Source organism: Apodemus sylvaticus, chromosome 20, assembly GCF_947179515.1.
Source record: "Apodemus sylvaticus chromosome 20, mApoSyl1.1, whole genome shotgun sequence".
Taxonomy (NCBI): Eukaryota; Metazoa; Chordata; class Mammalia; order Rodentia; family Muridae; genus Apodemus; species Apodemus sylvaticus.
Window position 1 is genome coordinate 42,539,776 of NC_067491.1, and position 22,206 is coordinate 42,561,981.

Consider the following 22,206-nt stretch of genomic DNA (forward strand, 5'->3'; position numbering starts at 1 on the left):
CCCCACGCGATCCGCTTTCAGCCCAGTCCCTGTGTGACCGAGCTAACCAGTTAGCCCTGACGTTGTCAGCCTCGCAGTGCTCCTTTCCAGCTGTGTGTTGCTGCCAGGCTGCAGCCCCTGCTGGAAGCACCCCTCAGTTATGATCCACAGACGCCTGAGCTCTTAGCAGTCTGTTTTTAAGTTCATTTCCTTAGCCCGGCTTTGTCACCTTCGGAAATCCAGTTGACTGTCATCTCTGGCTCCTCAGTTTCCATTTGACTGAGGTGTCAAGTCAAGCTCCTTTGAAAATGCCAGTTTGAAGCTCGAGCTCGCTGTCAGCGCAGCTAGCTGGTCCTTATTCCATGCTCTGTCCCACAGAGCCTTAGTCTAAAGCCACTGCTCGCCAGCCCTTTCTCTAGCCTACTGCACTCTCGCTGAGTTACGAGTCCTTCAGCTGGGTGCTACTGAGCGTAAGGGAGGGCAGGCTCCCACTGTTCATGAGGAAGGCTTTAGAGGGACTAAGAGGCCTGCTGTCTGCAAGCTGGAGAGCAAATGTTTGTTGTCTCCTATAGTGTTAGGCGTCATGCTGTATGCCCTCGGATTTGTCTTAGTTGGTTGTAGGCAATCAGGCATAACAAACAGAGATTGTATTTAGTATACTTTAAGAAGGCAGCAGAAGCATATTAATGATTTTAGAAACCTTCCAGCAAAGTGTTGTCTGTGAACAAATGACTGTTTAGAGAAGCCCTTCACTGACATATTCTGCTGCTTTTCTTGATGCTTAATTATAAACTCAAAACAGTGTGGGTAATGTTCATTTTACAGTCTAGCTTCTGATGTTAGCAGCTATTTACATGGATGTAATAACACTGACTTTTGTATCTAATTCTTTCAAGGTTTGGCTCGAAGCAAAAATACAGATATTTTATCTAAGGAAACAGATGCTGGAAAAAGTCAGGATTTCTCCAGCTTTGATGATATTGGAAAAAGTAGTTTAGGTGACATGTTCTCACCAATCAGAGATGGTAAGTGTGCTCAGATGAGGGTGGAGTCTCTTAGGGCTGTTAGGTGAATCTGAAGCATACAGTGCTTAGGTCGTGTTCTCAGTTCCTGAGCTGGATCTCTCCTGTATCTGATATGTCAGAAGTTGCCATGTTCACGCAAGTGCTGGTCATTGCACGCGGTTCCAGTCCCTGCCACCGCCACCGTGAGCAGGGGATCCGCCCGGGCTCTTCTGTGTGTTAAGCCAGTGCTCAGCCTCTGAGCTTAGGTGCCAACAGAATTCTAACGGGAGTCTACCTTTATAAACAATCTTTGACTTGTACCTGCTTCACATAAATCTCCCTAAAATCTTGGTTGTTTTGTATATAAAAATAAGGATTATTAGTATTTCTTTGGAATTTCTTTAATTTTCTGATGGCTAGGTAATAGACTGCCTCTCCTTGTGCACTTGTATATGATAGTTTCATGTGTGCGCTATATCATCTCTGCCACTACCCTGTAAAGGCACCACTGAGAAGAAACCTCTGTCACCTTGATGCATGGACGCAATGTGTATCATTGTCCAGCTGTGCTTTTTCAGTTCTACTGAGGCTCACATTCCTTAATGGGATGGTTTCAGTGCTAACAGCAGTATCAGTGATCCAGGCAAATATCTGGAGAGTCATTTGACAGTTAAATTATTCATGTTTTCTGGCCTATTAATTCCATTTCTGCCAATTTACCTCAGAAAATGTTCACAGACATCTGTAAGATTTGTGTGTTTACAGTTTTATTTGTAGTATTGAAAAACCAGAGAGACTCTAACATGTCCATAGTAGAGGATTTAAACACACACACACACAGGAACGCACACTCACACACAACTTTTGCAACTTCTGTATATTTAAGACTCAAGGTGGGGCTTTTTTGCAAGAATAAATTAACGAGCAGCCCAGCTTTTCCTTTAGATGCTGCACTGTTTCTCAAATGTAAAATTTGAGGTATGTGTGTCTCCATTCATTGAGGCCTCACCCTTTCTTTTTTGTTTGTTTTTGTTTTTGTTTGTTTTGTTTTTGAGACGGGATCTCTCTCTGTAGACTAGGCTGGCCTTGAACTCAAGAGATCCACCTGCCTCTGCCTCCTGAGTGCTGGGATTAAATTTGTATGCCACCACCTCCCAGCTAGGAGGCTCCTTAATTTAAAGAAAATGTGGACAAATATAAAGCTTGTTTTGTTGACTAGGGATTGGTTTTAATTCCAAGGGTGAAATTCACTAAGGAATGGGCTTAATCTTTGTGCCTCAGTTTCTTCATTTGTTTAATAAAAATATTTTTTATATTAAGAGGAACCCTAGGATTTTTTGTGTTAGGGGTATTGACATCAAAGCTCAACTGAGTAGCTGCCTAACACATATATCTGGTGCACTCAAGAGAGAAATGGGGAGGAGAAGAGAGAGGAAGGAGGAAGGGAGACAGACAGAGACAGACCAGGTGATCATGTGCTTACTGGCCATTTGTATTTCTGGTGTATTTGCTAGAGCTTTTGGCCAGTCAGTTCAGTTCACAGTTTTCGTTATGTATTGGTAAATGAATAATTATAATATTGCAAATGGTCTGTGACTGAAGTTAGTATCAATAAAGCCACATTTTTTATAACATTGTAGTACTTGTAAAATATTCTTGCTGCATTTAATTACCCAAACAGTTTTATGAGACCATCAAGGCATTATCTCTAGTGTAAACATACAAAAGTTGAAGTTTCACTGTGTTGGAAGCTTGCCCAAAATCAGAATGGTACCAGATAGAATCAGGGAAAGTGGGCTTCTGGACGCCAGCACCTGCACTGGGGCGTGTTCACGCAATGCTGTCTCCTTACTTGACCGTGGCATTCTGCAGGGAGTAAAAGAATGAAAGGGACTCCTGAATGAGCCTGGTGTTGGTCTGGCCTCACTTATGTTCTCTGCCCTCTTGGGACAGGGAACAGGAAGCCCAAGTTACCTCAGCTGCTTTTTTTGCAATTTTTAAAAATCTTAAAATTTTTAAAATCTTAAAAACTTAAATTTTTAAAACTCTTAAACTGTATTATAAAAAATGTTGCAATAAAAAGTTACGTTGACTTTCTTATTTTATTATAGATGCTGTAGTCAGCAAAGGAGGTGATGAATCTGTAGGCAAAGGAGATGGTAAGAACTCTTGAGAAGTATCTTCCTGAAGATAAACCGCAATGCTGCTGTTGCGCCTAGTAACCCTTACCCACTGTCAGCTTTAGATAGCGGACACTCGGCATCTCACTATCCCGTGGAGTTAAGCTCCAGATGCCGTCCGTGGCTCCTGATCTCCCTTGCTTGATGCTTCAGCTAAGGAATCGGCCAGATTCAGCTCCATTCAGCTCTGCTTCCAAGCTCGTTTGTGCGGCTTTTGACTGGGGGGACAGTTTCTTGCTCCCTTGGGTGCTATCTGAGCTGATTTGGAAACAGTGGAGTGAGCTCGAGGGCAGCTGAGAAACCAGACCAGCTGATCTTGGAGGCGACAGCACACCCTTTGGCCACACTCCTTTCCTTAGTCTAACTCGGGCACACAGCGTGGGAGCCCAAGGCAGGAATCCTCAGGTCATCTTACAGGCTGCCACAGACAGACCCATACCAATTACAGCTCCCGGTTATCAAGAGCTAGTGCTGCCTCAGTCATTGATTGTGGTTTGTAGTTTTCAAAGTATTCCACAAGGAAAGAAACTTTTTAAGACATTCTTGCCATGTAGCTCAGGCTGTCCTGCCTAAGGCTCCTGAGCGCATTAGTGCTCCTGGATACGTGTTTTTTTTCAAAGGCTCACCACACTTCCAGATAGGAAGTAGTGTCAGGATTGAAAGGATGTACCCACTCAAGTCCACATCATTTTAGCTGAGATGGAAGCAGCCTTCTGAGTCCAGATCCCCTATCTTTTGCCAATTTTTTTGGTGTTCTTTTAAGAAAGTGCTTATACCTAGTGTTTCAGGTTGGGAGACTCCTAAGCTTCTGGTGTTTCCTTCCTTTCCCAGGCCTTGACTTTCTGCCACAGCTGAATTCGGTGTTCCCCCTGAGGAAGAACGCAGGCCCCTCCAGCACCCTGGTGCTGCACTCCAGCCCTCTTAATGTCCTCATGGGATCTTCAGGGAAAGACGACAGCGAAAACCATGAACTGTCGGCCGAGTGTGAGAGAGCACACCTAGGGAGGCGGGAGCCTAAGGACCCCTTGAAGCAGGTATCCACCCGAAGGAGTGCCCGGCTCAAGGGTCGTCACTCGAGGGGTGACCGCCACTGTGTGTGTCTTAGTTGTTACTGTCTTACACTTGCTAGACAGAAAAATAGTTTTAAATCTTGATGCCAGTTTTTAATAACTGAAGAACACTTCTGAAGCCAGTCGAACCTGTCTGTGTTACAGATAACCACACATCTGCAAAAGAATACCTCATAACTGAATTATTTTTTTGAGGAGAAATAATTTTTATTCTCATGAAGGCAAGGGAAAGAATCAGCCTCATGCTTAAATAGAGAAAAATCAAAATAAAATAGTGTATATTATTACCCTATATCTGTGCATTCTTCATTCTTACTGAAGAAAAGAAATTCCCAGCTAACTCTTATTTTTGAGAAGTAAAGCTAAAACACTGGGGGATGTGTTTTTATGCGTATTTTCAGTTCGTGGTCTGCTTGGGTAAAATTCTGATTTCTTAAGGAGCAAAAAAAAAAAAGAAATATGTAAAAAAGGGGAAATTCTTTTAAAATATATTTCTACTGCAGTCTAAAGCAAGCTGTGATGAAGTGGTTCTTAGTGTTAGAGCAAGTCTGAGGTGGCTGAGAATGAGTAAATGATTAGCACCTTGGGGGGGTCACAGGTATAGGAAGGTCAAGTCTGTAGGTATTCAAATGCAGTGTTTGTTTTCTTATTTACACTTAAAATTACAAGAAAAAAAAGATAAGTTAGAAGTACAAAACTGTCTTTAGTTTTCAATATTTCCATCTAGATACTACATGAAAGTCCAGAGTTCTCTCCCCTCCTTCCTCCTCCCAGGGATTTGCATTTCGCCTGTAGTCAGCAAGTGTTTAGCACATTAACCCTTTGTAAAATTGACTTTTTGATTAACAGGCTTGCTGTGCTGCTAGCAATAGCCCCTTCTCAGTCTCTCTGTTCTTCATTTTCCTGACCCTGCCTGTTGGGAGAAAGCAGTGAGAACTAGATACAGTTTGCGGGTAATAGAATAATTTTAGAAATGCATATTAAAGTGAACTGTTTGTTCTAAATTTAAGTTTACAAAGTTGATCTCCTCTGGTGCTGAACCTGGAATTCTAAATACCTGTCCATCGTCTAACCAAGCAAGAAATCTTGAAAAATTTGAAAAACCAGAAAAAGATATTGAAGCCCAGCTGATACATGAACCCTCAGTCAATGGATCCTCACCTCAAGGTAAGCACACCGAACATCCTTAGGTTTGAAATGTGCAGTTGGAAAGATTCCTGATTATTTCGCTTTTAAGGGATAAATAGAATAACCATGGACCAGATAACACTAAAGGCATGCTTACTAGCATGACTTCTCCTTATTAGAAGGCATGAGTGGCTAACTCCATCAACCCTGGTTTGGTCATTTGATATGAGCCTCATTCTCAGTCCAGTATATAAGGGCTTGAGTAACTCAGTGTGCATGATGAAGAAAGGCTTTTCAGAAAGGCTTGGGTAATACCTGAAATCTGTAGAAAGTTTGTATTTGGTTTTATTGTTAGAGTTTATGCCGTAGACACCTAAGACCCACTTGCATTGAAGGGAGCTGAGCTGGTCTAAGAGAAGCTGGCTGTTCAGAAGAGCTCTTCCGAGAGAGGCGCTTCTCCATTTGTTAAAGTCTAAGGCTTTGCCAGTGGCAACTGCTTCAAGCCTGTGTTCTTCCTGTTTGTTTTCAGTAGTCCTGGTTTATCTGGTTTGTGGTACAGTTGTCACATACATCTTTTATAAGAGGAAATGGTTCAGGGATTCTTGAAGATTAATCCCTCTGTCTTGTGTTATTACATTAGACAGTTGGCAGTTTATATATACAGATAAATGACTATTAGAAATAATGTCATAGAAAGTTTCTAAAATTTGTACTCCAGACAGTGGGTTTTTCTAAATGTCATAGGAACACTGTTCTTTTGCAGTTTCCAAAGTCTTTCTTTACCAAATCTTATTTAGAAATGCTTGATGTCTTTTAGTCCAAGTTAACTATCAATATTTTCTCCATTTGTTTTAGTACCAAAGGCAGCGTCCTCCATCACTGCTGGAGTAGCCAGTTCACTCTCAGAAAAAATCGCCGATACCCTTGGGAACAGCCGGCCAAGTGCACCGCTTACCTCTGTCCAGATCCGCTTCATTCAGAACATGATCCAGGAGACCCTGGATGACTTCAGGTAGCACTGAGAGACTGCTCGCCTCCTAATCACTAAGTTTGTCTTTACCAGTGTGAAACCAGAACCAGAATTCATCTTGGTTGTGCATACATGTGTCTAGGTTGAGATGACCACAGAAACAGGAAATATGATTGTGACCTTTGCCTACTACAGTACGGAGAGGCACATTGGCCACTCGAAGGAGATGTCTAGTGTGCAGCACACCCTTGCAGGTTCTGTCTGAGTCGTCAGAATGCGGGCAGATTGTTATATACTCAGATGTGTCGTTCTGACATCCAGTACTTATAGATCACCTTTAAGTGCTCTATAGCACATGATGTGGAAACAGACCTTTCATGCTTCTTTACTATTTTGTGTGGGAGCTAGGGTGGGGAGCATTTGTCTGTGCTCTGTGTGGAGGTCAGAGGTCAGAGTGCAAGGTCAGTTCTCTTTTTCTGGAGATTAAACTTTAGTCTCCAGTCTCACTTTAACTTGGCAGCAAGTGCCTATAGCCAGTGCGCCACCTCAGCAGGCCTGAAAGATGCCTCTGAAATGTACGTCTAAATGTTTTATGTAGATATAAATCTTTCTATAACTTAACTTTGTTCTTTCTACCATTTGAATTTTCATTATGAAGTTATGTTTGATGCCTGTTCCTCCTATTGCCTCTAGGCATAGCACTAGGATTTTAGGTCATCATAAATTAAAATAGATTTTTTTTTTACTCAGAGAATATTAAGATATTGGGATTATCTATTCTCTAAAATTTGCAGGATCAAACAAAAAATATTAATGTGTTCTAGAACCTTACTGCCTCATTTTCATGGTTATTTCCGGGTTTGGAAATTATTTTCCATCACTAATGTTTTTGGGTTTTTTTTTTTTTATATAAAATTTTTTTCCTCTTTCTAACCTGTAATTACTTGGATTCTAGTGAGAAGAAAATTGGAGATATATTTCTCCAATATTTTTGATTGGTGCACATTTTTTAATGTTTAAAATATTTTTAAATATTAGAGATTTTCTTTTTGAAAGATCATCTTTTTGGTAACAGTGGTGTGCCTAGTTTATATATGTATCCAGATATTAATACAGAAGTGGGAATCTTCCCATAGTGGCCATAGTTTCTCTAGAATAAGTTGTATCCTGTTGACGTGTTTGTGTAGTGTGAATCAGGTCATTCATTCATAGCAGGTAGGGAGCAGATGGGGGGGGGGGACTCAAGTGGATCTGTGAGTGCGGTGAGCGGCCATCGCCCGCTTTCTCGTAGCTTGCTGTGTCAGAGCGCGTTGTTCCGACAGCATTTGGTTTGTGATTATCCCGTCTCTGGGCACGTTGCCCTTTCACCTCTTAATGTCGCATCCCCGGTCTGTTCTTCTCTCCCCTTCCATTAAGTGACCATCAGTCTTTCTTAGTAAGATCACATTTATGGACTGGGCTTTAATCGTGCCTTTAGTTATGCTTGTTCGTGCGTGAGGCAGTTGCATGGATTGTGAGCGGTCTGCTCTAGTCCTTTCTCTCCGTGTCCTCCTGTTCTCAGTGCATGGTCTTAAAAGATATCAGAGTTATTTGAGGACACCGTAAATAGTTATGGCCTGATAGGAAAGCTGTCTGGGTAACAAGTGCTAAGTCTAGTGCAAATGAAATGGTGTTGGAATCACAGAAAAGGAGCAGTTTTCTCAGGCAAATGTAGAAGGTCTCACTGTAGAGACGCTGATGTATACAGGGACAGCGTGAGAAGAGATGGTTATAAATTCTAGGAGTGTCCACAGAGAGGAGTTACTAGAACATGGTAGTACTTACTGCCTGTTTATTATACACACATGCGAGCCTCAGTTCACTGATGTCTGCTAATTCTAGAGAGGGCTCGGCCTTCCTTTCAGCAGGAAGACTGTGCGTCTCAGTTGGCTCCGCCTTGCGGCTGGGCCACCTCTGCACTAGCAGGGCTCTCCTCTACTGAGTCTGTCCAGGCTCTCTGCACCTCTGGACCAGTGGCTCAGGGTTCTAAGTTAGTTGTTCTGCCTCTGCTTCCAGTAGGTTAGACACAGCTACCCTGTCACTATGCGCACAGGGGAACAGTGGTGAGGCACTGGGCCGTGTCTTTTAGCTCTCACGGCTGTTCCTCTCTGAAGACCATAGCACAGGCCGTTTTTAGTATGTCATCCTCGCCCCCACGATACCATATTCTCTGTGACCTAGGGGGTCTCTTTCAAGCATGCATCTTTGTTTATTGTTTATTTTTAATAATGAGCATGTAGTGAAGGCCCCGGGGGAATGTTGCTCATGGCAGACTTGACAGCAGATGGTCTTAAGATTCTAAACTCAGTCTCAGTTGACCTTGAAAAGCTACAGACATTTCAGTCCATTCTCGTCAGCCTCTCAAGGGGAGTTTCTTCTGCAGGTGCTAGGTCTAGAATCTTGGGCCTCTTCTCCCAGGAAGACTTCCTCCTTTCTTGGACTCTAGTTTAAATTTCTCTGTATTTGCAACTGAGGATCATTTTAACAGTTGACGTTTTGCAGACTTGTTCTTACCATTGAGGGATGGCACGAAGTGATCTCTCAGGATGTTCACCTGTCAGGCAGCTCCCTTGGTCTCTGCTGTTGCTGGGTTTAGGTTTCCTTAGTTTATCCCTAGCTTCCCTTTATTCCCCTGGCCTAACCTTTGCCCCGTGGGACAGCAGCTCAATGTCTGGAGTATTCACTCCATCTTTCGATCTTGGGGCGGGGGTCTTGTTTTATCCTCACCCCATGAATGTCCGAATGCTCCCAGCTCTGCAGCTCCTGCTCTGTCCTTGCCCTCCTGCCACAGCCCAGCGGAGGAACTCACACATGTCTCCTCAGACACGGGCACCTTAGGCTTGCTTTCCCTTAGGCCTGTCCTCATTAGGATGGAGCCTGCTGAGCCTGTAATCTTGACTTTCTTGGTAGTCACGTGCTCCCACCACTCCCCTACCAGGGAAGGGTATCTCAGCTGCCAGCCCTGCTGTGCCTCAGCCTCGTCCTCCATAGTGAAATAAATACACATTCAGGATGGGAAAGCGGAAGTAAGTGCGGACTGGATCTAGAAGTAGAACTTTTGGAACCCTGGCTATGTTAGTATGGTCTGATGTCTTTTTTCTTTCTATTGCCTTTTGTTGTATTCCTGGGAATCGCACCCAAGGCCCAGTGTATGGTAGACAAGCACTCTACTAGTTTGCCTCCAACTTTTCTAATACCTTCATTTTTTAAAAATATATACATTTTAATTCTTTTCAGCTTAAATTTTTTCTACTTGTACTGGAATACAGACACAACACTGGGACTTAGGTATGTTAGGCACGTGTTCTGTCACTCAGCTGTATCCCACGCATGTCACACAGATATACTTTTAAAGAAAAGCATTTCTTTGGGTAGTAATATTGAAAAGACAAGACTTTCTGCAAGCATTAAGCAGTAACATCATATGGGAACACATGGTAAGTCTACACAAGTTGATCATGTGTGTTCTATGTACTGTCATTTTATTATCATAGTTACTAATTTTTATTATGTGTTAACTAGTTAGAGCCAATCAAATATCCCCTTTCCACTGGTAGTCCTCTCTCTGTAGATAAGACTCTGACAGTGAGAGGGCCTTGAAATCTATGAGTATTCTAACTTGCCTAGAAGCCTCTCTCTGGTGAGCCTGTCTTTCAGAAGGCTGTAATGGTGAGAGATGCAGAGGAGGACAGCCAGGGCTGGCAGCCTGGTCAGTCCTCTGTGTAACAGCCCGGTCGGTCCTCTGTGTAACAGCCCGGTCGGTCCTCTGTGTAACAGCCCGGTCGGTCCCCTGTGTAACAGCCCGGTCGGTCCTCTGTGTAACAGCCTGGTCCATCCTCTGTGTAACAACATATGAATTAGAACTCTTTGTCTTTGTTTCTTCATCGGCAAAATATCTATTACGTTGTGGAGATTAACAAGTTCCTAAATTTTCAAGTAAAGGAATCGCAGCACTGCCAGTCACACAGCAAACATCACTGGTACATTGGTAAACCTATGATTAATACCTAATCATTTAAACAGTGAGCATGCTTTGTGAGCGAATGATCTAAAGCTGTAACATTGTTCCAGTTCTAACAGGGGTGTATTTTCTTTCTAGGGAAGCTTGTCATAGGGACATTGTGAATCTGCAAGTGGAAATGATTAAACAGTTTCATATGCAACTGGTATGTATAGCAAATAGTGTCCTAAAGAGTGCAGAAGGTGAGGATCTGAGGAAAAGAATCCATGACAAAATGATCCACTTTTATTTAGATGTTACAGCTAGTTGCTAAATTTAGTAAGTAGAGTTTAGGATGTTTTAACAGGTAAAGCAGATCTCAGCTACATATGTGCTTTTTTTTAACTTGTGAAAGTTGAGGCTTCTTTCAAAGAACAGGCTTGTTCTTTGATGAGTAGACAAAAAGATTCCCAAAAGTGTGACTGTAAACCTCCTCAATATTTCATTTCCCTTGCAATCTTCCTGGTTAGGTCCAAGGAATACCATTTAGCCAGCCAGTTGAGCTTTGGAGTGGCAGCTCAACTAGTGTAACACAGCTCTCTGGGTTGTGGGAAGAGCCCGTAATTTAAGATGCGTGTCCCCCTTTTCCAGAATGAAATGCACTCCTTGCTGGAAAGATACTCGGTGAATGAAGGCTTAGTGGCTGAGATCGAAAGGCTGCGAGAAGAAAACAAAAGGCTGCGGGCCCATTTCTGAAGACTCGGGCACCGTGACTTGTTATGAGTTAGGAGTTTCTGGCAACTAAAATACACGGAATCAGTATTGTTCACATAGCCTTGAAAATGGATTTTCTAGCACACACTATTCCATCTCTGTCAGACATATTTATATTTTTATATTAAAACTGCACAGAATAATGTCTTCCTAGTGGGGAATTCAACAGGATCTTTATTATCTGAATGCCTTAGCTATACACTAAGTGCCCTTTTTCCTAAAAGAAGAACATGTTTGTAAGAATAGGTTTATGTTTTGTAAATGACTTTTTAAAACAGATATATTTTTGATGGACAAATTGTATTCCAATTTTTTTCAAGTAGCCAACGTTTAAAACCTTGGTATACCTCCTATTTTATGAAGAAATAATTTTAAAGTGGCAATTGGATTTTTTTCACAGTTTAGTAATTATTTGTTAACATGACGACATCAGGTATGCCTTATTTATTTAGTGTATATTTAATACATTTTGAAACTGCATTGTACAGATACATGGTACCTTTGTTCTGGTTACCTAACTTCATATATGAAAAACCTTTAAGGATTTGGAAGATTCAAGGGCTATACATCTTCTGATTGTCTAATGAATTAACGATGTGCAAAATCATTCTGTAAGATTTTCATCACCGTGACTCGACTTAGGATCAGTGAAATTTTCTTATAAAATACTAAATATTACAATATTGTCGCCATTTTTCCTCACAAGTGAAAGGCATAGATTATTTCTTCTGTGTTGTGTACCATTAACTTTCTCTAATTACAGTGTGCTATGAACAGCACTTTCTATTGTTAGCCTTACCATAATATTATTTATAAAAGTTCATCATGCAAGGAATTTACAAGTAGGCAGCGCTGGCCATGTTCATCTGCCTGCTCTGATCCACACTTTGATAGGGCTGGATTAGGGGGCTGTTCACCTGTTTATGTTCTTGTTGCCTCTTGCCCAAAGATTTCAGCTGTGTACTTTATATATAGATCTGTTGCCCACTTTTGCTTTCCAGGATCAAGATGTTTACTAAAATGTAGCTTAGATTGCTAACTTTATGTGCTTCTAAAGGAATGGAAGCTGTAGGGTGTATTTAATAAATATAAAACTATGAATAATTATCTCCGAAAGTGGAACATGAATAGGGCTTTTCCCAAGAGACTCAGAAAGTCCATTTGTGTATCAAGTTTCCGTGGTCTTTTCTTGGCAGATATGGCAGCATTATGACTTGCAACAAGTCCCTTATGTGTCACTCAAACAATGTTAGAATGCAGACGTTTTTGTCTATATACTACATTCTAATCAATTAATATTTTCCTACTTCCTTTTTCTATAGGTGTATATATTGTGTATTAAAAGGGGTCTGATAGAACATGTATATAGGTGAAACACTTGTCATGGATTTAAGCACTGAGTACAATAAATTTTTGTATTCAAAATGTAGACAATCTGAGCTTGAACCTTTCCCCTCCAGCTGAAATGGAGTAATAAGGAGGGGACTTAACCTTCCCTCTGGGAATTTGAAAACAAAAGGCAAGATTGTTACTAATGGACAGCAACAAAATAGTGCCCCCCCTCTTCTTCCCTGTTTCCCTTTCTCTTCTCCCCCTATTTCCCCTCCCCTCCCTCTTCCTCCCCCTCCCTCTCTGTCATCTCCATCATTAAATAAATCCTTAAAAATTGTGGAAACCACGCAATGTGTTGTTTGTAGATGAATGTATAGCAAGCATCAAAGCTTATCTTAGAAAAGGAAAGACCCCTATAATTAGTGACCTCAGCTTCTACCTGCAAGTAGAATGTTTATTCCCCAATATAAGAAGGGAAAGAATGCAGTGGAAAACAAAATCATTTGGCAAAAATAGTGAAACATGAAGTAGTTCTTAGCAATAAAACCGATAAGCCACCAGCCACATTACCAAGAAAGCCAGACAAAAGTGATCAATATTGCAAGTGAAAGAAATAACAAATTGTGTGCTTGCACGCGCACTAGCACACACACACACACACACACAAACCAAGTATGAAAACTGATGAATTCTTTCAAATATTTAAAGAAAACACCCACTACTGAACAAGTGCGTGCAGTATTATGAAACCACGGTGTGATACCCAACTCACAAAGGCCAGCATCACTCCGCTACTCAAAGGAGACATCATCCTGACAGTCCCACATTACATTTCAGTAGTTTAAATCCAGCAGTCTATTAAATGATATTGCAAAAGGAACCATCTCAAAGATGCAAACTTGGGATAGCGAGGCAGTCTAAGAAAAGACTATTAAAAAGCAAACATTCTCTTCATAGTTGCAGAAGGTTTGATAAAGCCAGCATTCACGCCTGATTAAAGCCCAGGTGCAAGTGAGGATACAAAAGCCTCATTTCCATATGGGCAGTATTTAATGAGTAATTTAATAAAAACATGAGTTAGTGAGGGATAGATTTGATAAAAGACCTATGCACTGTGTTCTTCAAGGAGAAGGTAAACTTCACAAGCAAGCATGATGTGCACATCAGAGGTTGAAAGCCTCAGCACTGTGAAATGTCCAGATATGTGAAAATATTTGAATAACCAAACAATCTAGGAAAAATAGCACTTTAGTGTTTACATTTAACAATTCCTCATTAAAAGGTACGAGCCAAGACAACAGATAAATGTAAATATAATCACATCAATAAGGTATAATAAACTCCAGAAGTAGATTCTCATTCTGGTACACACACTCATACATATGTTACGGGCAGCCCACCAGAAATGACAAAAGATTATAGCCAATTGAGAGTTTTTGCTACAGTTGGCTGGGACCACATTCAGGTATTTGGAACCCAAGTGCAGCAACGGGCATTTTATAGTTAAGTGGTTTTTAAAGGCAAAAGCCACATCCTGCCATCTCACTGGGCAGCGGTAGGAGGAGGTTTTGCACAAGCAAGCAGTTTAACAGAAGCTAAGATAAGCAGCTGGCTTAAGGGAGAGGTTTTACTCAAGCAGACAGTTTATCAGAAGCTAAGATAAGTTAGCTGGGGCATCTTAACCTTGGATAATTTTCCATGGGGCTTCCCATCCAGGAGACCACATTCTAGTTAAACCTAAAATGGCCTTCAGCAAGTATACAAGATGCAAGAACCTCAGTACTGTCTAGCTTTATAATACATACCCATCAACTGATTTTTGACATAAAAATATAAACCAATAGAGAAAGTTTATACTTTTATTGAAATAAGTAGATATCTGGAATAAAAATTGTGAGACATACTTTGTATTATATAAAGATTATATAGGCCAAACTATATGCAAAATAGGCCAAACTATATGCAAATTTTAATTAAGGTTCTAGAAGACAATATCAGGTGGAAATTACCAGTTTTGCATATGTCAACAGATAAAACTTTGAAAGAAAAGTTGTTGACTTGGACTTAAGCAAACAATTGTTATGTTCTTCAAAAAATAGTACAAAAGAGATTCAGAAGACAGGCATTTAGTATCTTGCAGTCCAGACATACGAAGGTATCTCAGTAGAAAAGTACCGTTTTAAAATGGGCAAATGATTTAGATAGGCATATTGACAGTGATGGTGGGAAGGCTGAGAGTGGCAAAAACTGTAATCCCAGTCCTCAGAGAAATTCAGACCAAGCCAGGAGATGTCATTGCGTGTTCATTTAACTACTGAGAGCTAGAAATACGGCTTTATCCTGAGTTGGTGTCTTAGGTTTCCATTGCTGTGAAGAGACAACAATGATCATGATGACTCTTATAAAGGAAAACATTTAATTGGGGCTGACTTTACAGTTCCAGAGGTTTATTTCATTATCGTCATGGTGGGAAGCATGACAGCGTGCAGGGCAGTCATGGTGCTGGAGGAGCTGGGAGCTCTATATCGATACACAGGCAGCAGAGGGAGACTGTCACACTAAGTGTAGCTTGAGAATAGAAACCTCAAATCTTGCTCCCACAGTGACATACTTCCTCCTAGAAGGCTAGACCTCCTAATAGTGCCACTTCATATGGGCCAGCATTCAAACAGGATTCTGTAGGGGCCATAGCTATTCAAATCACCACATTTGTCGAAGCGGAACAACTGTGGGTTTTATACTCAGAATAAAGAATGGTGCAGTCCTTCTGGGGAAGATTTTTAATGGCTTCTTCCATCATCCACCAGTCATATGCCTCAGCTATTCTAATCCAGACACTTAAACAAAGCATGGCGCACAGCACAACAGTAATATCCAAAGTCTAGAAGCCATCCAAACACTTGACAGTAAGTAAACGAATAAACAAATCACAGTACATGGAACTCCACCAGCTATATGAAGGGAAGAACTCTAACATAGAGTAATGTGGATTAGTCACAAAATATGTGGGCAGAAACGAGTGCTATGTGGCCATGTGCAGTTCTAGAACATGCAAATGTACCCTGGCACCAGTCAGTGTTTGTAAACAGTAGGGAATAGGGTCAGAGAAGGATGCCAAAGGGTCAAGGGAAGATTTTGTCACTGATGACTACATGGTCTGGGTTTTGATGATGCTTCTGATATGGATAATTAATATCAGCTGTTTCAACTTTTTAAGATGGGACCCAGTTAGCCTCAAGCTCACCTTGATCTTTGGATCCTCCTGTCTTCACCTTCCCCCAAGAGATCACTTCTAATGTATGGCATAAGTAGTTGAAAAGTCTTCTCCCAGCCCCTCACATCCTATTATTTTTCAAAATATGAAGGATAAATAAAGTGAGAGAATCATTTGACGTCAGCTTAGCGCTCAGGTTTTAGTTTGCTCTGCTGTAGCTAGTAATGCACTGACAGATGTGACAAGGGAGAAAGGGTTTACTTGGCTCATGAATCCAGTCACAGTCTGTCATTGTGGAGAAGCAAGGTGACTGGAACTAGAAGCAGATAGTCACATCCACAGTCAAGTGCAGAAAGAGTGCACGCAAGTATAACTGCCTGCCTTTGTATCCAGTCTAGGGCCCAGCCCAAGAAATGATGTTGACCACATCCAAGGTAAGTTTTTGTACCTCAGTTGGCCTAAGTTAGAAAATCCTTTGTAAACATGTCCATCGGCCAACCTCATCTGGACAGCAACTCATGGAGACTCCTTGCCTGGTTGATTATAGACTGGGTCAAGATGGCAGAACTAACCATCCCAGCATGGATGGAGGAGTCGATACTGAACCTGTAAGTATGTCTACAGATAATAGTTATTTAGGGACTGTTAGGATGTGCAATGTTAGGGTAAACACATTGATTGGGAATTCCCACGTTTAGGGTTTTACAGTAAATAAACCCAATAAAATAATGAAGTTTACACAGGACAGAATGTATTTTTCTGTTTTATATTAAAAAAAATTGAGTAGCATTTTGGTGGCAGCCTCTACACATTTAAAATTTTTAACTTAGCTGTTTGACAGGTCCTAGTTAATCAACTTTAACCACCTGACTTTTTTCATCTCACCTAGAACACATCTATCTATACATGATTATCTGTCGATGGGCTGAGTGTTTGGAGAACAGAGCATTAGAGATTTTTGTATGCGGTTGACTTATTTTCCTGGGAGATTCAGATGGTTGTCATTTATACACACATAGTTTCCCTGACAAATGACAAATCATCACTGAGAAAAATGAAACTGTCAAGTCTAGTTTTGCATTTCCTCCTTTTGTCTGTACATTTTAGTCTTTATTTTTGAGACACGCTGGCCTTGAACATGGGACCCTCCTGAAATCTGAAATCTGAGATTGCAACCTTTCTGGCTAGGATGCAACATTTCCTCAAAAGGCAAAGTCTAAGTGTGGTTTGCAGAACCTGCCGTGAGAGTACAGGCAAGGAGTCACAATAAAGGTTATATTCAAGTTTTATGTGTGCTGTGTGTGTGTGTGGTGTATGTGCACATGGTTGACCAGGGTTGACTTGGGGTATCTTCTTTTTATCATTATCTGCCATCTTATTTTACAGACAGATGGGCTCACTGAACTTGGAGCTCTCTGATTGGCTAGGCTGGCTGGCCAGTGAGCCCCTGTGAACCTCCCGTCTCTGCCTCCCAGTGCTGAGGTTACAGCCATGCACATCCATGCTCAGCTTTTTATGTGGGTGCCAGGATTGCAAACTCAGGTCCTCATGCTTGCACCGCCAACACTACCCACTGAGCTATCAGATTTGTTCTTTTCCTCATTTATTGAATGCCAGGCATGATAGATAATGGTATTTGTTAAAGCATAAGAGTATATATATTTTTTTTTCATGGAAATAATAGTAGTTCAGTTACCAGGTAAATTGTGATTTTACCACTCAAGGAATATTTAAATGGAAATATATCATTATATGCTCGACCTGATCTTGAACCATAATTTCACACTATGAGAAAATGGCAACTATAAAGAGTAATTATGATATTTTTGACCCACTATTGAAATATGTTGCTCATATAGTACTATTTTTCTCCCATTTTCTAACAGAAAGGTGCTGGGGAAACTATCTGAAATTGTCTAGACTTATGGCTTTGAGTCTGAAAATACAACATCTCTTCTAGCAATTTATAGGATCCATTTCAGAAATTACGAAGCCTCTTGGTGGAGGGATAGTTTTGTTGTCCTTGTTTCAAAGGCGGTGTCTTTCTGGCGAGTGCATGGGTGCTTCCCTGTAGTTTAAGGTCACCCAACTCAATTTATGTTTTATGATGGCCACACCACTAAGTATTTATCAACCGGGGTGCAACAGGGCTGGCATTTGCATCAGCTGGAATAAACAAATGAATAGTCATAGTCCATTCCTGCCTTAGAGGTTTCCTTGGTGTCCAAAGCACAGAATGCTTTGCAGAATTCTGTAAAATATAAATATCACTGTTGTTTATGTTTCCACATCCTCTGAATGTTGCCATATCTACACCAACTCAAAATTACTCCTACTATTCTATAACCTTATATTTATGCTCCCATATGAAATTAGTTGCCAGGGACACTTACATTTAATTTTCTATTGAAAGCATTACGACATGCATTATTCAGACATAGTTTTTGACCCTGAAACCACATATCATAATACACTTCTATATTTGATGTGGGTTTTGATGTAATGATAAGCCATAAGTGTTTTTTTTTTTTTTTATGTATAAATGTGTTGATAAGCTATGTTGGGGTTTTTGTGTGTGTCTTTTTTTGGATTTGGTTTTTTTCGAGACAGGGTTTCTCTGTGTAGCCCTGGCTGTCCTGGAACTCACTCTGTAGACCAGGCTGGCCTTGAACTCAGAAATCTGCCTGCCTCTGCCTCCCAGAGTGCTGGGATTACAGGCGTGCACCACCACCGCCTGGCATGTGTGTCATTTTTATACAAGTCTTTACTTGTATATTAAGAGCTATTAAGATGTAGAATTGAAACCCAAGCCTTAGGATTTATAGAAATGTGCAAATACATAGGTAAAGTGGCCAGAATAATTCACCTTTGTTTTTTTCCCCTAAGGATGCTTCCGTCATTAAAGATAGTTATAGTTTATGTGCTTGAAGTTGGAAATGCCCCACCATAGCTTGTATATATACATATATGTGTGTGTTGCAGATACATGCTTGTGTGAGAGTATGGCCATGCTTTCCCACCATTTTATTTCACTTGAGACTTCCTCACTGAGCCTGGAACTCGGCAGTCTGGCTGGACTGACTGTCTCTAAGCTCCAGGGGCTTACCCGCCACCCTCTAGCCCTGGGCTTACAGACATGCTGTCATGTCTGGCGGTTATGTGGGTGATCATGCTCTGGTGGCAAGCACTCTAACCATTGGGCCATCTCTCCGGCCTGCCCACGTTAATATTAAGGTGCGCAGATTATGTGCTCCAGGCTAGGAAAAGTAACTGAAGGCGCGTGTATTTGGGAAGAAGGCCCTTTATTTCCACAAGCCCTGCCTTGGTTTGGGACTGGATCTGTGTCTCAGTTGAGTTTTCACACCAGCCAACTCTTTGTTCTTCTCTTCACTCTGTAGACTCCCTGTAGACTCTCCTGCCTTCCAAAGTGCTGGGATTAAAGAAGGCATGCGCCACCGCTGCCTGGCCTGGCCGTTTTCTCCTTTTTTAATGTTGCCAGAATAATTTGTTAGCCCAATGCTCGTCTGGTCTCCTTCTCTGCTCCGTGTCTTCAGTTTCAGCGGTTACCAGCAGCATCTCAGTGCCTCTTAGCCTCTTATTTTATTGATCTTGTAATGTGTTCCCCTTATTACTTTTTAAAAATTAGAAGTCACTGCTTGTCATAAACCCAATTACTGACTTATGTTCCAAACTAGCCGCCTGAAATCTTTTTATTCATCTTCTCTTGACTATATAAACCCTTCAAAGAGCACCGGGAACAAGCCTGCAAGTCAATACTTGCAGCAGGCATGCAGGCATGCAGCATGAGGATGCACAGGTGTGTCTCAGTAAGGGAGTGGAAGGTGAGGCTTGAACCTGGGGTCTCACACATGCTAGATAAGCACTGGTTCCAGGAGATAGTCTTCGGGCCTGAGAAATTTTTTTTGATGTTGTTTGCATGTTTATTTGTTTGTTTTTTCAAATAAGGTTTATTCTTGGGCTGGTAAATCTTAGAGCAGTGGCTCTCAACCTGTGGATCCAAACCCCTCTGGGGAGGTCAGATACACTGTGTATCAGATACTTTCTTTTTGATTCTTAGATGTAGCAGTTATGAGTTACATAAAATTACGTAATTATGAAGTAGCAGTGAAAAAAGTTTTGTGGTGGTGATGGTGGGGTGTCACCACAACATGAAGGACTGTGTTAAAGGGTCTCACAGTCTTAGGAAGGTTGAGAACCAGCGTGTTAGAGGATTTAAGAAAGCAAGTGTTGAGTGATTTCAGCAAGGTAGGTGGGGGAAAAAAGCCACAAACCCTCCTTCGTTCACATTGATGAAGCATTAATAACCCAGAGATCAAATACCCTCAGAGAAATCCACTAAGCGGTTCTTATACCCCAGGAGAAAATGAACCAATCTCATTAAAACCCAGTAGGGGAAATGAGATGATATGTCCCAGAGTCCCTCTCTCAAGCACAGAGCTGTGTGTTTGGGGCAACAGGCTAATTCCTATTTTTTTTCCTTGGGAGAGGGTTATAACATATAATATGCATATCGAATGTTCAGCCTTTTAGTGGAGGCTCTGTGGCCAACTGGTTTCTGGTGTTCTTATATCTGAATAAAGCAGTTACTTTTCCTAAGTTCAAGAAAAAACATGGTGAACAGCATGACAAAACTATTCATAAATATAATAATTTCAAATATAGGTCAATACATAGACACATAGAAGAAGCCCGGAGTCTGGGAAGGTAATTCATTTTTGAATCAGGCGTCGGATCTTTAAGAGCATAAGAAGTAATTATAGTGTCCCAGTTAAGCAAGATGAATAAGCTCAGGGGACCTGCACATTGCATCTGTTGTCAACAGTGATATATTATATGCTCATAGCTTGTTAATAGGGTAGGGCCTCATGCTAAATGTTCTTACCACAGTAAAATTAAATTAAAGAGTTACAAATCTATGACATTGGGCTGGGGCTATAGGTCAGAGTATTTACCTGGCATGTGTAAGACCCTGGGCTTCACACACACACACACACAAGTGTTTCTACAGCTAATCTGTAGGGTTGTATTTGTAATACCAAAAGGGAGATTTGTCAACTGAGGAGATGACTTGGTGGGTAGAAGTGTTTCCACACAAGAATGCTGTTCTTCGTTTCAGTCCCTAGATCCCATGTAAAAGGTAGACCTTTAGCACAAACCCCAGGGCTCCTAGAGGGGAGATGGAGTCAGAAGAATCCCCAGAAGCTTAGGGGTCAGCTAACCTGATGTATACAGTAGGAGAACAAACAGTCCCTGTCTCAAAGGAAGTGGAAGGTGAGACTCACCAACTGAGTTTGTCCTCTGATCTCCACACAGATGTACACACACACACACACACACACATGCACGCGCTCGTGCGGGCACACAAAAATTTGCATCGCTAGTATTCTAAAAAGTGATAGGCATAAGGTGTAGAATTTTTATAGATGAAGCCACTTATTAAGGTTGATTATTATAATTAAGTAATTAAGATGATTTATATAATTACACTCATAATTACAAAGACTATAGAGAGCGAAGTGAGGAAGAAATAAAATGTAACTGTAGGGAAGCTCCACAGCACAGTGGAAGAGGCCTAGGGAAGAAAGGGAAAGCAAGAGAGCCCCAGGGACCACAGAAAGGAGTGGCCAAAGGTCAGCAGCGACTTCTAACCTACAGATAGCTACCTTCCTTATAAATGTGCTGAATGGACCAAGTAAATGACATAGGCTGGCTTAAGGACAGTGCATACATGTGTGTACAAGAGACTCCAGGTAGATCTGAGGAGGCACAGGCTGAAAATGAGGGATCACTTGGTACTCCATGCAAGTGAGCCTCTGAAGAGAATCTGTGAGCACACACATACACAATAGACTGATGAAGGCTAGCAGTAAGCAATAAATCATAATAATAATAATAAGTAAATTTTGCAAGTGTTTTATATTTATATGTGTATGTATATATGTGTCTATGTATGTGTGTATGCATGTATGTATGCATTTGAGTGTGCACATGCACACACGTATACACAAGCTTATGCATACACACGTTTGGCTTCAGCTCTAGAATGGACTATTAAGTTAAAGGACCTAAGATTACCAAGTCTTAGACTTTATAAGATGGAGGGAAATCCTCATAAGCTTTGAAAGGGTGACCCAAATTTAACTTTGACCCTGTGGGGCTATACTGCTGAGATACTTGAATTTATCCAAAGGATCCTCTTGTGACAAGACCATCCAGCCTTTGGATCAGATTGAAGTAAGGTTGGTTGAGCCTACAGCTGTCCTCTGCATCTCCTTCCTCTTAAGGAACAGCAGTACTCCAAGCTTGGCAGACAACACACATGCTGTGCTAGAAGGCCAGCAGCCAGGTTTCAGTAATAAACAGTCTGGCTGGATTCAAAGGCTTATAAACCCGATGGCTGCAGAGCACAGTGAAATAACCCTCACTCCAATTCAGCATGAAACTTAACAATTCCTTGTAGCCTCAGGCAAGTTGACACTAAAGGGTCTCCCATATACACTGTACTACTGAAAGGTGTACATGCTCTGGGGGATGTCTTAGTTAGGGTTTCATTGC

The 22,206-nt window shown here is 41.3% G+C and overlaps 1 protein-coding gene and 1 non-coding gene across 3 annotated transcripts in view; both read left to right on the forward strand.

Annotated features, from left to right (window-relative positions):
- The window catches only part of Nedd1 (NEDD1 gamma-tubulin ring complex targeting factor), a 40,063-nt gene extending 27,301 nt beyond the window's left edge, over positions 1-12,762 (forward strand). For both annotated transcript variants that reach the window (XM_052165416.1, XM_052165415.1), the window contains exons 9-15: positions 876-1,004; positions 3,095-3,142; positions 3,995-4,197; positions 5,244-5,400; positions 6,217-6,373; positions 10,470-10,536; positions 10,962-12,762. In XM_052165416.1, the coding sequence (XP_052021376.1) occupies positions 876-1,004; positions 3,095-3,142; positions 3,995-4,197; positions 5,244-5,400; positions 6,217-6,373; positions 10,470-10,536; positions 10,962-11,066 (866 nt within the window). In that variant the 3' untranslated portion in view covers positions 11,067-12,762. The remainder of the gene's footprint in view (positions 1-875; positions 1,005-3,094; positions 3,143-3,994; positions 4,198-5,243; positions 5,401-6,216; positions 6,374-10,469; positions 10,537-10,961) is intronic.
- Positions 6,997-7,137, forward strand: LOC127671403 (small nucleolar RNA SNORA79). The gene has a single exon (XR_007974758.1). It is a non-coding gene; the product is annotated as a small nucleolar RNA SNORA79 (small nucleolar RNA).
- Positions 12,763-22,206: the final 9,444 nt, after the last annotated feature.